Here is a 15,556-nt window from a genome sequence, read left to right as displayed (position 1 = left end):
TAGTACTAAGTGCTTGACCTTTCCGGAGGCCGTAGTCTTTAGACACCATCTGTTGGTGACTTTTAGTATAATTTTTAAGCAGGAGACAAAGGCTCTCGCGACGATAGCACGAGCTTTCTTACCGATAGATAGCGTCTTATAAGGATAGCCTGCAGAAATTACGCGTTTCTGCTAGCTGTCACCTCCGTATTCACTCCCTTTGAAATATTTTATCTAGACCTTTATATACGTTTCCTATATCTATGGCGAGGACCGAAACAATGTATCCCAAAATTCCCCGGAATGCACTACTTTTCGCGGGAAAATATGTGGAATAAAGTGCTTTTCTATTGGTGGAAAAAAACACGTGATCGATAGCTCTTTAAAAAGGATGTCAAGCATGGTGGAAGGTAAAATCTGAAGGCACTATTAGACTTTATCTCAATATTTACTTTTGTTGAAACGTAATGCGTTTTCCACATTTAAACCTTTGTAGTGACTAAGATTTATCAATTTATTATTAAAATCAGGAAACTATAGAGGTATACACTTGGAATGTCAAAGGTTCCATTGGGACGGTGATACGAAAGCGCGTCGAGAAAAAGGCGGGGCTTAACTACTTCAAGTGTAAGACGTAACGCGACATTTCAAATTCATTGGCTCGAGGTTTGACGCGAAAAGAATGCGTCGTCATGGTAACAAATAGGCGATCCTCCCGCGCAAAAAAGGCTTATAAAACAATGGATTTAAAAACCTCAATTTGTTATCGTACTTAATATTTTGAAGTAATTATAATGTTCTTCGCGAAAGAAGTGCAGTGATACCTAATTTCAGGTATTGTATGGTTATAAAAGAGATAATCAGGTAAACTAATAATATAATAACCATGACTAGGCTTAATGACGAGTTTTCGTCGAATTAGGGTAGCGACGCGCGAGAGTTTTTCTCGTGAGTTTTCCCGCTTTAAGCACGGCCAACTTTGATATCTCGCGCTACAGCGGCCATCTCATTCGTTGACGTTTCTGTGTTAACCTATGAGCAAAAGATGTGTATGACGTGAGCGCCCCTAGCGGATTATTATTTTGAAGTCAATATAACAACTGAGCGTGTGCTGAACTCCTACACGTTATAGTACAGTTTAGTGTTGTAAGTCAGAAAATTTCCCGCTCGGAAAATTTTCCGTAAAATGACCGAGGCCTATTTCCGGAAATTTTTCCGTAATTTTCCGAAAAAAATAAAAAAAAGTTTTAATTCCATTATTAGTCTAATATATTGTTTGCAAATTGAAATAAAGCGGTATTTTCGCCTCATTTTTTCGAATCTGAAAGTAAAACTAAACCCAGGGCCGTAACCAGGGGGGGGGGGGGGGGGCGGTCGGGCCGTGCCCACCCTGAACAATTTTTTTTTATTTGTTTCCATTGCGTGCCCACCCTGAAATCCAATCCTGGTTACGGTTCTGACTAAACCTCTAGACTAGTTTACACTGATTAACAATGTTACGCTATTAATGTTTTGTAGTATGTTTACTGATATTAGACATTTTATATCGATAAAAAGTTAAAAACATTTAAAACCCTTAAAAGGTAATTTATGTTTAAAATTTTTATTTTTCCGATTTGCGAAAAATTTTCAGGAAACTTTTCTGGAAAATTTGGCCAAAAAAATATTTCCGTTGAGAAAAAAATATTTTCGTTGAGAAAAAATATTTTCTTTTTTTGTGATTTTTTTCTAAATTCCAATGATATAATTGCTAGTGATTTTCACCTAACCTATACTACGCGTGAAAGCTAAGATATCCATAAGTAACCTTATCAAAACGGTATCGTACGCCAAGTATTGGCGCCTTATGGCGCCGCACGTTCACTGCGCTCTCGTGCTGGGGGCGCGCGGAGCCTCCCCGACCCCATTCTTGCTAATCAAGCTGGGCCGTCTACACTGCGACCTAAAGAACAGTACCTAGCCATATCGTACCGAGTATTGTCCAATTCAAATATTTTCTAAACACAAAATATTTGTTCTCAACACAAAATATTTTTTTCACCAATTTTTTTTCAACAAAAATATTTTTTCTCAACACAAAATATTTTTTTTCAACACAAAATATTTTTTCTCAACACAAAATATTTTTTTCAACACAAATTTTTTTTTAACCCAAAATATTTTTTTTTCAACACAAAATATTTTTTCTCAACACAAAACATTTTTCTCAACGCAAAATATTTTTCTCACCCCAAAATATTTTTTCTCACCCCAAAATATTTTTATTTTTTAATTTTGAAATGATAGGCGTTAAAAATAATAATTTTTGCATTGAAATATAAAAAATATCTATATTTTTTATTTTTATTGCAAAATGTGTGGAAAAAAGTAACTTTGATCTGGATGGCATTCCATACGCGACGTTCTGTTTACAGGTGAAAAGTTTCCATTATTTCAATGTACTCTAACCACTCAGCCACCAACGCTTGTTAATTTATGGTGTTTTTCTAAAAAACAACTTTGGCGAATGTCCTTTACAAAGTTATAACGTTAGGTACTATAATTTATTCTACATCATTTTAAATATTTATAAATTAAATTAATCTTATATTTAATTAAATATTTATAAATTATATTAATCTTACATTTAATTAAATATTTATAAATGACATTAATCTTATATTTAATTAAATATTTATAGATTATATTAATCTTATATTTAATTAAATATTTATAGATTATATTAATCTTATATTTAATTAAATATTTATAGATTATATTAATCTTATATTTAATTAAATATTTTAGTATTTTAATGCAAAATTTGATCGCGATCAGGAATTGAACTCGGGTCGCATAGTCACAATGCGGATAGTTCACCGCCGAGCCATTGACTTCCTTAGGGAAAATATTCAAGTAAAGGAACAATTATGATTATGAACTAAACGGATTAATACAATAACTGTATATATTGTTTATTGAATGATAATTATTCAAAACTCCCGCGGAAATTATATCAAAGTAATAATATAGCGCCACCGTGTGGAGAACTATCAATCAAACCGGGTAAAAAATATAATCTCTTCAATTTTTCGAACTTTAGTCAAATCTTGACGGGTCTAAAAAACGCCAAATAAACGTATATAAAGCCGTTTTAAGATTTAAGCTGGTTTCACACTCGACGGAAAATTAGCAGCGTAAAGTTGAACGTTAGCGGTATATCGAATGGGAATCAATTTTCAGCTCGGCGTTTATTATCGTCTTTCCGGCATATTTTCCGTCGAGTGTGAAACCAGCTTTAGTCTTTCTTAGTTCTTGGCTGTCAGACGAACTACTACAGGACGGGGTCCTGGTGTCGGTCAAAAGTTATGAGGTAACTGCGGTTTTAATTAGTATGTTCGGTCTTCGGTCAAGAAAAGAGTTAAATTGTGTTTCGCGTTTGGAACGTGAGTGAATGGACTTAAGTGTATGAACAGTGCGTGTTTAAGACTGAAAGTGTTAAAGTAATTGTGAACTAACCCAAGTCAGCTGTAAGATAAAATTGATTGTTTTTATTTTTTGAATTGGAATAACCTAATTATACCCTTGAAATTATCAACTCAACCTGTGAGGCTAATTAAGTAGATTGGAAGTAATTAGTAGCTCTCAGCGCTCAGCTGTTAATTAAGACAAGAGTTTATAGTAAGGTAGTTTGAATTTAGTTAAAATTACTCAGTATAATTTATGATATTTACTTAAGTGTAAGTATGTTTTGGTTTATTTTTCAATCACGATGAACTAAAACAAATCTAGTCTTAGACACTTGAGTACCAGTTCTGTACAATTACGTAGACGTGATATATATTGTTGGGTTATTGATGAAAGTTAAATCTAGAACGTTCCATAGACTGTTCTGAATAAAAATAAACATTTATAATTTTGCATAATTCTGGTTGCCATTTTATTTTCTAATCACTCGCCCACAACATTACAGTTCTGGCAATCCCGAATCAAATAAATTTTCGATATAACGGCGACGGGAAATTATTATCGTAAATTTATCGCGCGGCCTTAGGGAATATTCTTTTAACAAAATTTCGATAAACTATCGTTTAATTAAAATCAGCCCGATTCCGTTAAAATTATAAACCAAAAAGCGAACGGTCGTTATAATACCCTCTGTAGATATTTCTTTCATTAAAATTTGCTTTGTATTATATTCAACTGATAAACTTGTACTGTAAAAAGGGTTTAATTCAATTGTGCATTGTTATAGTACGTCTAACTCACTGTTGTAACTACTTAACTTATGATATTCTGAATAAATTAAAATTGGTCATTTCGTCTCAATTACATTAATTATAATTAAAATTTTATACCGGGCGGGATAGAACTGGGATAACATTTTTAACAAATACTCTAAATTTCGGAGATATATCTTTAAGGGTTATCTCGAGAAATTAATACCACTAGGGACAATTCTTCCGAGGAGAGGTATATTTTGGCTTGCCAACTTGTTTAGATTAAACCGATTAAAACCGGTTCAAATCGTAACAACAGTTGTTGCGAAATCTGAATATGATTAATTTGAATATATTATTTTGATTGTGGTATTAAACTGTAATAGTATTTGTCGTTTTCTAATTCAAAGCTCATCTTGAACTATTAAAATATCTTTATCTTTGTTTATCACTTGTCTTGACATTTATTAGTTTCATAACCATTGAAATTCCCAACGTTGCCTACTGTAAAAGGAAACGACCAAAAGTGACGATTCGATTCGATAATTATAATATGGGCTTTCGAATCCAGCATTCGCTTCGTACGAATTTTTCGAATTTGATATTCGAGGTTTGAGAATTTCGAAACATACATATTGGATTCTATATTCGAAGTAAGATGAAACACATTACGAATCGAATAGCAAACGAAAGATTCGCAGAGCCCAAATCGAAATTAGTTCGGTGATTCGAATCGTTTCGAACGTATCTTAGGAATAGTGGGTTGGCGGTTCGATCCCAGCTTGTGGCACTGGGTGAAAACTCGGAACAGCTCCTTCTGCGTTGAGTTTGCAAGTTCTCCCCCACTGGTTTAAGGGGTTTTCCCCCGAGTTCTTCGGTTTCCCCTTCCATAAAAACTTGTCGAGGTTAACGGTAATAGTTAGTGTAGGGAGCTGTTGGCTCGATCTCGTGGCATGCAGCGCTGGCCACCACCCTCCTACGCATTCTAACCCGGCCACCTGAATAATGGCTTCAAAAGTCGCTTGATGACTTAGGCCTAAGGTGGCGCCAAAAATTTAAAAAAACAAAAATAAATAACGGCAGTATGACGTCACGGCACGTCACCCATGATTTTTCCTATAGATAAAAAATCGCGACCAAAATGGCGACCATGGTCATTGGTCAAAGCTACGGAGTACCATTACTCTATAGACCCCGACGCCGCCGTCGATGTTTTCTCTGCGCGCCGCCGACGGATTATAATATTTTTTAACAGGGCTACCAGATTTTCCGATGATATCAGTATCTTTGCAGCTTTAACAAAAATGTAGTTATTTCTTTATCACGTCTGTGACTTCGTGTTTCGTAATCACACGATTGGATCAGGACCTAGAAAAGGGATTGCTAAAACGTCCAACAATAAAAACGTGCACCGCGCCACTCCTCCGCCGACAAAAAAAAACGGCGCACACCGAACGCGCCGCCGCCACCTATGGAAACTCACCGGATCGTCGCCGCCGGTCACAATTTTGCGGCTTCGGGGTTTAGGTAGGAAAATAATCGATTCGATTCCATATTAGTCGATTGGGCTCGATATTCGATTCGATGGAAATTTATTCATTGTTCGAATATACGATTCGTATACAAATTAATATCTGGTCGAATTTGTTAAATATTTTATTCATCTTTTTTTCTAAATTCGATTCGATATTCGACTTTCTCCAATACAGCTGATTTGCCAGGCCCTACCGCTCTTTTCGTTGGGAAACCGAACCGAGAACGTACCGGATAAATACCGAACGAACCTCCTTTTTACTTCGGTCTCTTCGGTGCGTACCGGGCACGGAACGAACTCTTTGAACCGAAAGTTAAAAAAGTCGTTCAAAGACTTACAGTACTTTTCGGTAGCTTCCGTATAGCTCCATTATAGCTCCGGTCCGCTTAACTGAACGCAGCCTTCAGTATTTGTGCGTTCCTACCATTTAAAAGTTGGCAGCCCGGGAAAAAAATCGAAATGTAGAAGGTCGGATGGCGGACGAAAAAGGAAGGAGGTTATAATGAAAAAGCCAGGAAATGAAAAAGCAACTTTATATTTTAATTAGAAAAATTGGTAGGAAGCTAAATTTTAGATGAGAACTATGAGTTCACCTGGCCAGCCACCTACGGAGAAAAGATTTGCAGACTATTTCGTTATATGTGGCTTAGATTACAAATCAGGATTAGAACCCGATCAGCTTTCAGGTAAGAGAGCGTCCTTGACCAAGGCCCTAAATTTAAAAGTCAATAATTTATAAAGGCAAGGCCATTCGAAAGACAGTAAAGTTCACAGTTCCTGGTTCCTGTTTATGATATTTTGTTACTTTCTGCATAGATGCTCCCAATATTATTGTTTTCTGGACACTCACCAGAATATTAATCTTTTTGTAATATGTTTTTCTTAATTGTTTATATCCTTTAAATAGGTGATAGCCTTACCGCTACACCCTTGGACAGACCATATCGTTGGAAAGTACTAGCTCATTATCCTGAAAATGTGCCATGGAATCCTTACGACGAAAGTGCCATTGGAATGGTAAATATTGTCTATTCTAGGTTCTTATTGTTTTAATAAATTGGTGAATGAATTTTATTAGCTGTGCATGCCACGGGGTCTTCTATTCTGCACCCAAAAACACTCAAGAGAAACAAATCATCATTCATTTATCATCACACGAGAAGATGGCTCACGTACTTACGGCCATGCGTTTACTTTCTACGAAGAAGTTGTGGATGATCAGATTTGTGCAGCGATGCAGACATTACAGGTACGTAAAATGTCTTAAGCCTGCAGGATGGAACCTGACTTAAAACCATCAATTTAATTATTTTCCAGGCAATGCATTTAACAGAACTGAGTAGTGCTAAAGTTCACCCTATGCATGTCTTAAGTGATAATGTAGGCTCTAGGTCACTTCCCCGTTCATTTAAATTGTGTAATCGGCAAGCCCAAACGAGAAATGGTGGGACTGGTTCCCTCTACGATATCAACAAAGACATTTTATTTGTTACGAAATGTATTTGCCTAATAACTCCACTGCCTACAGTAGTTGCGTGTTATAAGTTCCTGAAGAATCTCTACGAAGTTTATTTGTTGGGTGATAGAATGCCGTTACAGCTCGAAAGCTATGTTTATAACATGCTTTACGAAGTACCATTACCTCCGATTGGCAGAAGTGTAAAATTTGAGTGTGTGCGGCAAGAATTTCTGTGCCAAAGACCCGGTGTCAGCGAATTACCCCTTTTCGAATACTCATTTCAAGAATTATTCTCCATTTTGGGCGTTGAGAATGTCGTTCAGCTTTTTACATGTGTGCTTATGGAGAATCAAATTTTAATATGTTCCGAAGGTAAATTCGACAGTTTTTAGAAGCGTTAATAATGGAGTTTATTAATGTTCTTTCTTTTTATTTTTGTTTTTAGATTACCATAAACTGATTGTTGTGGCTGAGTGTGTCACGGTGCTTTTGTTTCCATTTGTGTGGCAACACGTTTATGTACCAATTTTACCTTCATCCTTGCACCACTTTTTAGATGCTCCTGTTCCGTATATTATGGGACTGCATACAAGTGCAGCTGAGAAAACTCAGTTCTCAGTACCTGGAGAGGTAATTTATTATTTAGACCCAAATAAGACAGTTTTTAAATAACTAAGGATTTAAATCTACCTATACAAAGACTTGGTAAACCCAAACATAAAATAAATATTTTGACAGATCAAACTTATTGGGGTTGCTCGGAGCATCCTCTGATTTTGCTTCTTACATCATCATTCGCGCTTGGAGGATCCTACGTCGGGCCTCCCAATGGAATACAAAACATATAAGGAGCACACTTTTTGGTGCGCTTCTCTTTACGCAGCTCTCATTTCATTAGCTGCCATTTTTAAAACTCATATTAAGTGCACTTTTTCTGTGCCTCTGTTTCTCGATCTCTGGCAGCTCTAAGCACTCCGGGAGGGGGCAACACGGTCAATGGAAGACGTGCCTGCCTTTCGGAGTTGCCCTTTTTGACACAATGGAATATGATTTTTTTTCTGGAGCACTCTAGCAGTGCTCGGAGGTCCCCATTGGAAAACGCTATTATTAAAAATAATTTTTGACTGGCTGAGGCTTATAGCGTTTTCCATTGCAACCACTTTGAAAGCGACCCGATTTTGTCTCCTACGTCATTGCTCTAGATCGGAAGTGCTTGGCGGACCAATCTAAATTTTTAAGAGAGTGGCGTATAGTCTGCTATCTTCCGAAAGTCAAGCAAAAGTGTATGAAGTTCGTATTCCATTGGTGATCTGAGCTATCTGAAAATTTATCTCCGTCCTGAGAGATGAGGCAGCTCGGATCAATCCGCGATGAAGCAACAGTGTCCATGGAAAACTTAAATTAGTCTTGGAGCTGCTCCTTTTCCCCCAATGGAATACGTTTCGTTTTTTGGGGCGATTCGAGATAGCTCGGAGCAACCCAATGGAAAATGCTATTAGTTTAATCATTTTGACAAGACGAGGCTTAGTTCAAATTTGAGAACGGTTTTAACAAATAAAGTGTTTATATTTTTCAGGCTGATATTTGTTTTGTGAGCATTGACAATCAAGAAATTGAGGTTCCAGAAGACATTCCAAAACTTCCATTTCGCAATGAACTCATTGCGGAAATATCAAATTCTCTCGAAAAATATGGAGTTCCACTTAATCAGAAGGGCCTTGATCGTAATTTAAATGAGAGAGGATCAAGGCGGCAGCGACATCACACGAGAAAACACTCTTGGAGTTTTGATAGTGGAGACTCTGGGGTTAGCAGTACAGAAAGCAGTGCTAGAAGCTCTTATAGTAGCTTAGCCAGTACACATAGTCAAATTCTTTTGCAAAGTGAGGCAATGCAAAGGATAACAGCCATTGCTAAGAGAACTGGTTAGTTTCACATTAAATCTGCACATTATACGCTTGACATAATTAATTTTGTATTTTCTAGGCGTAATAAATAGTCTGGAAGATTTAGAAAGACCTCGGGCCAGGCTTGAAGCTGAGGGTAATATTCGACCGGGAAAGAAACCCAATAGTGTTCAGTTATATTTGGAAGATTTGAAACTTAACAATGTTATAAGGGAGATATTTCTTAATCGTTTTGTGCACATGTTCAACTCTTACGAACATTTTGTGATACCACCGAGTCAAAAGGACATGGAACAATGGATAACAATGAGGGAAACAATGCAGAACTTTGATAAAACTACCTTTTTGTCTGATCAACCCGAACCCCATTTACCCTTTCTGTCACGTTTTATTGAATCTCAAATGTTTGCCTCTCTCATTGATAAAAAAATTATCAGTCATTGGTCTGATCCTGATCCGTACCTGAAAGTATGTTAAATAAAGTGATCTTGTCTGTCTTGAAACCAAGGCTTGAAAGAGTGGTCTTATTTGCTAATTTTTTTTAATATGAGACCATGGTCAAGGCAGGCCAGATAAAATTCAAAATTAGTGTTCATTTCCATCTAATTCTCAAAATCTTTCTAGATATTTGATGGCCGAATTAGGGAATGTATGGCGAGAACAGCTTCTTATATGTATGAACCATGTACCACATTAAGTAACATGGGTACGTCAGCTTTTAAAATTAACCTAACATTAAGAAATACTGTGAAACATTTTCTATTTTAATAGAACATTTAATAGAAGAGCGACTTACGAAAGCAGACATAATAGCTCCACCACCTAAAGAAATCCCGAATTTACCAGCTCGTCACATTAGAAAGAACGTTTTCCCATTATTAGACATTGTATCATTAAATAGGGAACCAGTTCATAATAAATCGAAGAAGAGAGCGAATGCTCAATTCAGGAGGAAAGACCGTCAATCACAGCAAAACGAACATTTGAAATTAAGCAGTGATCAGAGAGAAGTACGATTTTTAAGAATAATCTGAGAAATACAACTGAAAATTTATTTTTTTACAGAAATACATGCAGGAAGCAAGGAATAAACTAAAGCATCCTAAATTATCGGATATTAGTCCAGCTATAATTGCTCAAACCAACTGGCGTTTTGTAGAAGCACTACTTAAAGAATGTACATCTAGGGTATGCTTTAATTTTGACAGACCAGGGCTTAGCCGTTTGACAGACCAGGGCTTAGCCGTTTGACAGACCAGGGCTTAGCCGTTTGACAGACCAGGGCTTAGCCGTTTGACAGACCAGGGCTTAGCCGTTTGACAGACCAGGGCTTAGCCGTTTGACAGACCAGGGCTTAGCCGTTTGACAGACCAAGGCTTAGCCGTTTGACAGACCAAGGCTTAGCCGTTTGACAGACCAAGGCTTAGCCGTTTGACAGACCAGGGCTTAGCCGTTTGACAGACCAGGGCTTAGCCGTTTGACAGACCAGGGCTTAGCCGTTTGACACACCAGGGCTTAGCCGTTTGACACACCAGGGCTTAGCCGTTTGACAGACCAGGGCTTAGCCGTTTGACAGACCAGGGCTTAGCCGTTTGACAGACCAGGGCTTAGCCGTTTGACAGACCAGGGCTTAGCCGTTTGACAGACCAGGGCTTAGCCGTTTGACAGACCAGGGCTTAGCCGTTTGACACACCAGGGCTTAGCCGTTTGACACACCAGGGCTTAGCCGTTTGACACACCAGGGCTTAGCCGTTTGACAGACCAGGGCTTAGCCGTTTGACAGACCAGGGCTTAGCCGTTTGACAGACCAGGGCTTAGCCGTTTGACAGACCAGGGCTTAGCCGTTTGACAGACCAGGGATGATCAATATTTAATTTGATAAAGTGCAATTATTTTCAGACAAAACGTATGCTTGTGGAAAAAATGGGTCAGGAAGCTGTTGAACTCGGACACGGTGCTGTTAGTATAACTGGTCTGGAAGAAAACACCCTGATTGCCGGCTTATGTGATCTTTTAGAAAGAGTATGGCGGCATGGACTACAAAAGAAACAAGTAACTGATGTAGTTTTATTATTTATGGACAGTGTTATGACATTTTCAATTTTCAATAGGGCAAATCAGCATTGTGGTCGCATTTGCTCAGCTTCATTGAAGTTGAAGAATGTAAAACCACTGGGAAACCCATTGATCCCAATTTTTTAACGCCTGGTATGAAAGATTTTTCTTAGATCTTAAAAATAATGGGATAATGATTTGATTTTGAAGCCCTGCCAAAATTTGGGTATTATTTAGCTAATCCTAATGTTTTTAGTTGGCCTATTAGGCATCATACTAGTAATTTTCTAAAAACTTTGACTGTAAAATTTAATATTTCTTTTGGCCAAGGCTTCAAATTAAAATTACTTTTTTAAAAATCCTCAATATCATACTAATCATTAACATAATTAACCCCAAAATTTTAAAATTCGATTAAATATAAGCATACCAATGAAGTAGGCCTATATTTCATGTCGCCTGATCAAAGCTTGGCTGAGTTGTCTTCAAGGTCGCTTTAACTTATCATCTGAACTAACTTTCACTAACAAAATCTGTCTATTTTGTCTCATTGCCGCAATTATTGTTAAAAACGGAGCTCTCGCTTGGTGTGTTCTAAGGAAACGAATTGATTGTAGGTGTACCAATCATCTGAAAATCTTTGAATTTAAGTTTCCTTGGCTGCATGCGTTACGCCTAATTTCTCAATGCGCCGTTAGATGTTTATTAGAATTTTTGTTTTCATTTCTGGTTGCTTTATTTTTGTTTTTTTGGGCCAAATATTTTGTTAATTTCAGTCCGTCCCATGACTACACATACTTTTGGCCTTCCCGAATTAATTCTGTCCATAAAAACCGGTGCTTTCAGCACGCTAGTTAATCAAATTTCAAACTTTGGTAAGTTTAAATTGCGCCCCCTCCTTTTCCGCTGTTTTTCACATTAAGCATGTTTAGCTTCTCCTTCTTTTACTTTCGTCAAGTTCTTAAAAGTGGTTGTTGCGTAACTTACTTTAAACCTTAGATTTGTCATCATTCGCACTGGAATCTGAGTCAAGTACAAGCCGAAGCCGACAAGAAACTAGAGAGAAGAAAAAAGCTCGAACACCAGAAATGCCAGCTTTGAAACCCATGTCTTCTTCCCTCATTTACGATGTGAAGTAAGACAGAGAAATTCTTAGTGATATGTAGGCTGGATATAAATTTACATGTCATTTAGAAATGTGCAAGCTATTACTGACATCAAGACTGATGTGGGCTATGCCAGAGCATGGGTTCGTTTGGCCCTAGAGAAGAAGCTATTGTCCAAGCATTTGAAAAAACTTTTGTCAAATCAAGAACTACTTCGGTATGCTATTATTTTACATTTTGTTTGCTATATCACAGCATTCTACAGTTAATTTTTATTTAAACCTGCAGAAGCTTATACCGAAGATACGCATTTGTCCGATGTGATGACGAGAAAGAACAGTTTTTGTATCATCTTCTTACATTGAACGCCGTAGACTATTTTTGTTTTACAAATACTTTCACTAGCACAAGTTTGTATTTTTTCTTCTTTAATCTTGGAATCCATTTTATTAGTTAATTTAGGTAATTAACTTTGGTCTTGTTTCAGTTGTACCATATCGCATAATCATTTTTCCAAGCCGTAAACTCAGTGCCTCAACTACCTCCGCAAATGCTTGGGTCTCGGTCGCTGGAACTCTGGGAGAATCTGGGAACATAAGCATACCGAAACAACAGTTAGAACTTGTCTTCCAAGTAAATACCTCTCTCCTCTTGTCACGATACATTTTTCACATTCTTATCATTTGATTTTCAGCATAAAAATTTGGGAATACTAACAACCCTAAGAATAGGACATGATAATACCGGTATCCTATCCAAATGGATGGTTGAGCATGTGGTAGTCAGAAATGAAATTACCAATCATACTTACAAGTGAATTCTAAATAGTTATAATTCTTTGTTTTTGGCAAATTCTTACTTAATTTTGGTGTTAATTTAGGTTTCCATGTGGTCGGTGGCTAGGTAAAGGCGTTGATGATGGAAGTACAGAACGTCTGCTTTTTGCTGAACGAGTTCCAGTTGATGTAGATAATGAAGGTACTTAATTTCTATTGTTTTGGTGGTTTTTAGTGATTTATATTATTTTACAGTTTTCATGGAATCGTGTCGCACCCCGCCTCGTTGTCGATCTCCTAGCATGCCACGGAGACCAAGTATGGATAGATTTTTGTAGTAGCAATCTGTACTTGTTGGTTTATTATTTTGTTCATTGCAGAACTCTCCGTACCTGAAATTCAACAAATTTTAGGAGATGCAGTCAATACTATAGTGAAACATTACTACAAGCCTGAAAAAGAGGTAGGTTTTATTTTGTAAAGGGCATTTAGATTGTTTTTAAATACTTATTTAACGTTTTTATAGAGAGGGAGTCTAACAATTCTTTTGTGTGGTGAAATGGGGCTTGTTTACTGTTTGGAACAAGTATTTTTGTACGGTTTCAAACACCGTAGCTTTTTCAGACAAGTTTATTTATGGGATTTCTTTGGTGAGAATTATATTAATATCAACCCTTAAAACTTGGCACTGCGTACTCCTATTTTTACACTTACCCTCTTAAGTCTGGCCTTTGCCACTCTTACCACTATTTCTCTTATTTATAATTTCAGTCAAAGTAGCGTTGGCTTTTGACAATATTTTGAAGGAAGACATGTTGGCAAACAGAGGTGATGTGTCGCCCCTTGAACATATAGTAGTTATGAAATCGTACTGCAGCCTTGTTAATAAGATAGACAAGGCTTCGGTATCAATGGGGAAAGATGGTAAATTTCAACTCTTCATTTGCTTTGCAGTCAGGTATGAATATTACTTGTAAATATAAATTTTATGAATATAAGATAACCAATTTTGAATCTCCGCAGGGATCATTTATTACATCGAATGCTCCTTCACATTGCTTCTACTCCAATAACGGCTGATATGTACGAGGACCGCTCTTTCCTTCGGGATCCTAATCTGGTCACATTCCTTGTTCAAATCATGGAAAGCCTGGCAGAGTTCAACATAGTTTTGGAAGCGTCATTGACCAAAGGAATCGAGTAATAAGTACAGTTTCATTCCTACCCCCACTCATTTTAAACCATTGCCCAATAATGTAACAAAATTTTAGACCAATTTGAGAATGATCTGCTAGTATTGGTGATAATTTAGGGTCACACTGGTAGCTTGTTTGATAAACTGCCAGATTCTAGATAAATAATAATATCATAGGAAGCCGTTTTTTAATCACTTGAATGTTTTCTAGTTATGAATGAGGTGTGCAGCGATAATAGATTATACTTAATTCTCAATGCTTCCATACATCCATTTGCCAAATATTTTATGTAAATGGCTTCTGAGAATGTTAAAATTTTGCTTTCGTTGGGGAATTGGTCTCAAACTAGTGATGCCTTGAGTCAATGTAGCTTTTTACATAATACTCGGCTTCGTATTTATATATATATATATATATATATATCAGTGATAAGTCATCTTTAGTCTCCAGGGTTTTATATTTCTTAAAATAAGCCTTTGCTTATGCTTCGGTTTGTTGTATGACTTCTTAACCTTTGTAACGTCAAATTAAGCCTTCTTTTAGCCTGGTAAAATGGAGCTTTTCTTTGAACATATTACGCTAAGCTTTATTTTAGCTATTTATTAGAAATTGACGGCTTTTAAAATTCATTTTGCCCGTGAATTACCTCTACATGTAATGGTAAAAAAGTTAGTAAATAAGGCTGTAGTGGTAGTGTTACGCGCAAAATCGTCTTTTCAAAATACAGTCAATTGAATTAAAGTTTAAGACATTGCTAAGCCTTTGTATATGAAATAAAGCCTTTGCTTTAAATTTAAATAGTGTAAAATAAGCTTTGGCCTAATGCTTAGTATAGGAATAAGGCTCTTCATAAGTCTTAGCTAGTCGTGCTGCTAAACATTGACTTTTCAATATTTGATTTATTTAAAAATTGTGATCTTGGTGATATATTAGCATAATGTATATTTTCCACCTTTATTTTGGTAAATTTTTCAATCTCAATGGTACTTTTTATAAGAAAACTTGAACAATCTCCTACATGATTTTATCATATTTTAACTGAAGACTGTTCAAAGAATTTAAATGTAATTAGTGTTTGCAGCTACCCATTTACAGGCCTTGATTTAGGCAAAAGAAATTTTGTACATAATGGAAGTCACATGACAGGCCTATCTACTTATTTATTTATTAAGTAACGTTTTAAAAAGAAATTGTGGTATAGTATAAATATATATTATGAGTGCCAGACTGTCATGAGGTTAAAAACTATGAAACTGTAAAGTATGTATGTTTTTCATATAAAACAATTTATTCATTAATAATGTACAGTCATACAAAGCAAATAAACAAATTGCATAATTTCTAT

The 15,556-nt window shown here is 36.4% G+C and overlaps 1 protein-coding gene across 2 annotated transcripts; it reads left to right on the top strand.

Moving 5' to 3' along the window:
• Positions 1 to 6,164: 6,164 nt before the first annotated feature.
• pns (DENN domain containing pinstripe) lies at positions 6,165 to 15,448 on the top strand. 2 transcript variants are annotated; one of them, XM_090166098.1, is made up of 24 exons: positions 6,165 to 6,398; positions 6,620 to 6,729; positions 6,791 to 6,961; positions 7,030 to 7,543; positions 7,617 to 7,801; positions 8,748 to 9,096; positions 9,158 to 9,546; positions 9,703 to 9,784; positions 9,850 to 10,088; positions 10,144 to 10,266; positions 10,978 to 11,130; positions 11,190 to 11,286; positions 11,910 to 12,008; positions 12,133 to 12,268; positions 12,328 to 12,456; positions 12,528 to 12,649; positions 12,727 to 12,872; positions 12,934 to 13,052; positions 13,120 to 13,217; positions 13,271 to 13,333; positions 13,396 to 13,478; positions 13,542 to 13,665; positions 13,787 to 13,973; positions 14,039 to 15,448. In XM_090166098.1, exons 1-24 carry the CDS (start codon positions 6,287 to 6,289, stop codon positions 14,217 to 14,219), a joined length of 4,011 nt encoding a protein of 1,336 aa, XP_090022224.1. In that variant the 5' UTR covers positions 6,165 to 6,286; the 3' UTR covers positions 14,220 to 15,448. The 2 variants fall into 2 exon arrangements, with proteins under 2 accessions (XP_090022224.1, XP_090022225.1); XM_090166099.1 differs by lacking the exon at positions 11,910 to 12,008.
• The last annotated feature ends 108 nt before the right edge of the window (positions 15,449 to 15,556 follow it).

Source organism: Leiobunum rupestre, chromosome 2 (assembly GCF_980474605.1).
Source record: "Leiobunum rupestre chromosome 2, qqLeiRupe1.1.hap1, whole genome shotgun sequence".
Classification (NCBI taxonomy): domain Eukaryota; kingdom Metazoa; phylum Arthropoda; class Arachnida; order Opiliones; family Sclerosomatidae; genus Leiobunum; species Leiobunum rupestre.
Note: the sequence above shows the minus strand (reverse complement) of the source record. Positions and strands in the feature narration are given on the sequence as shown.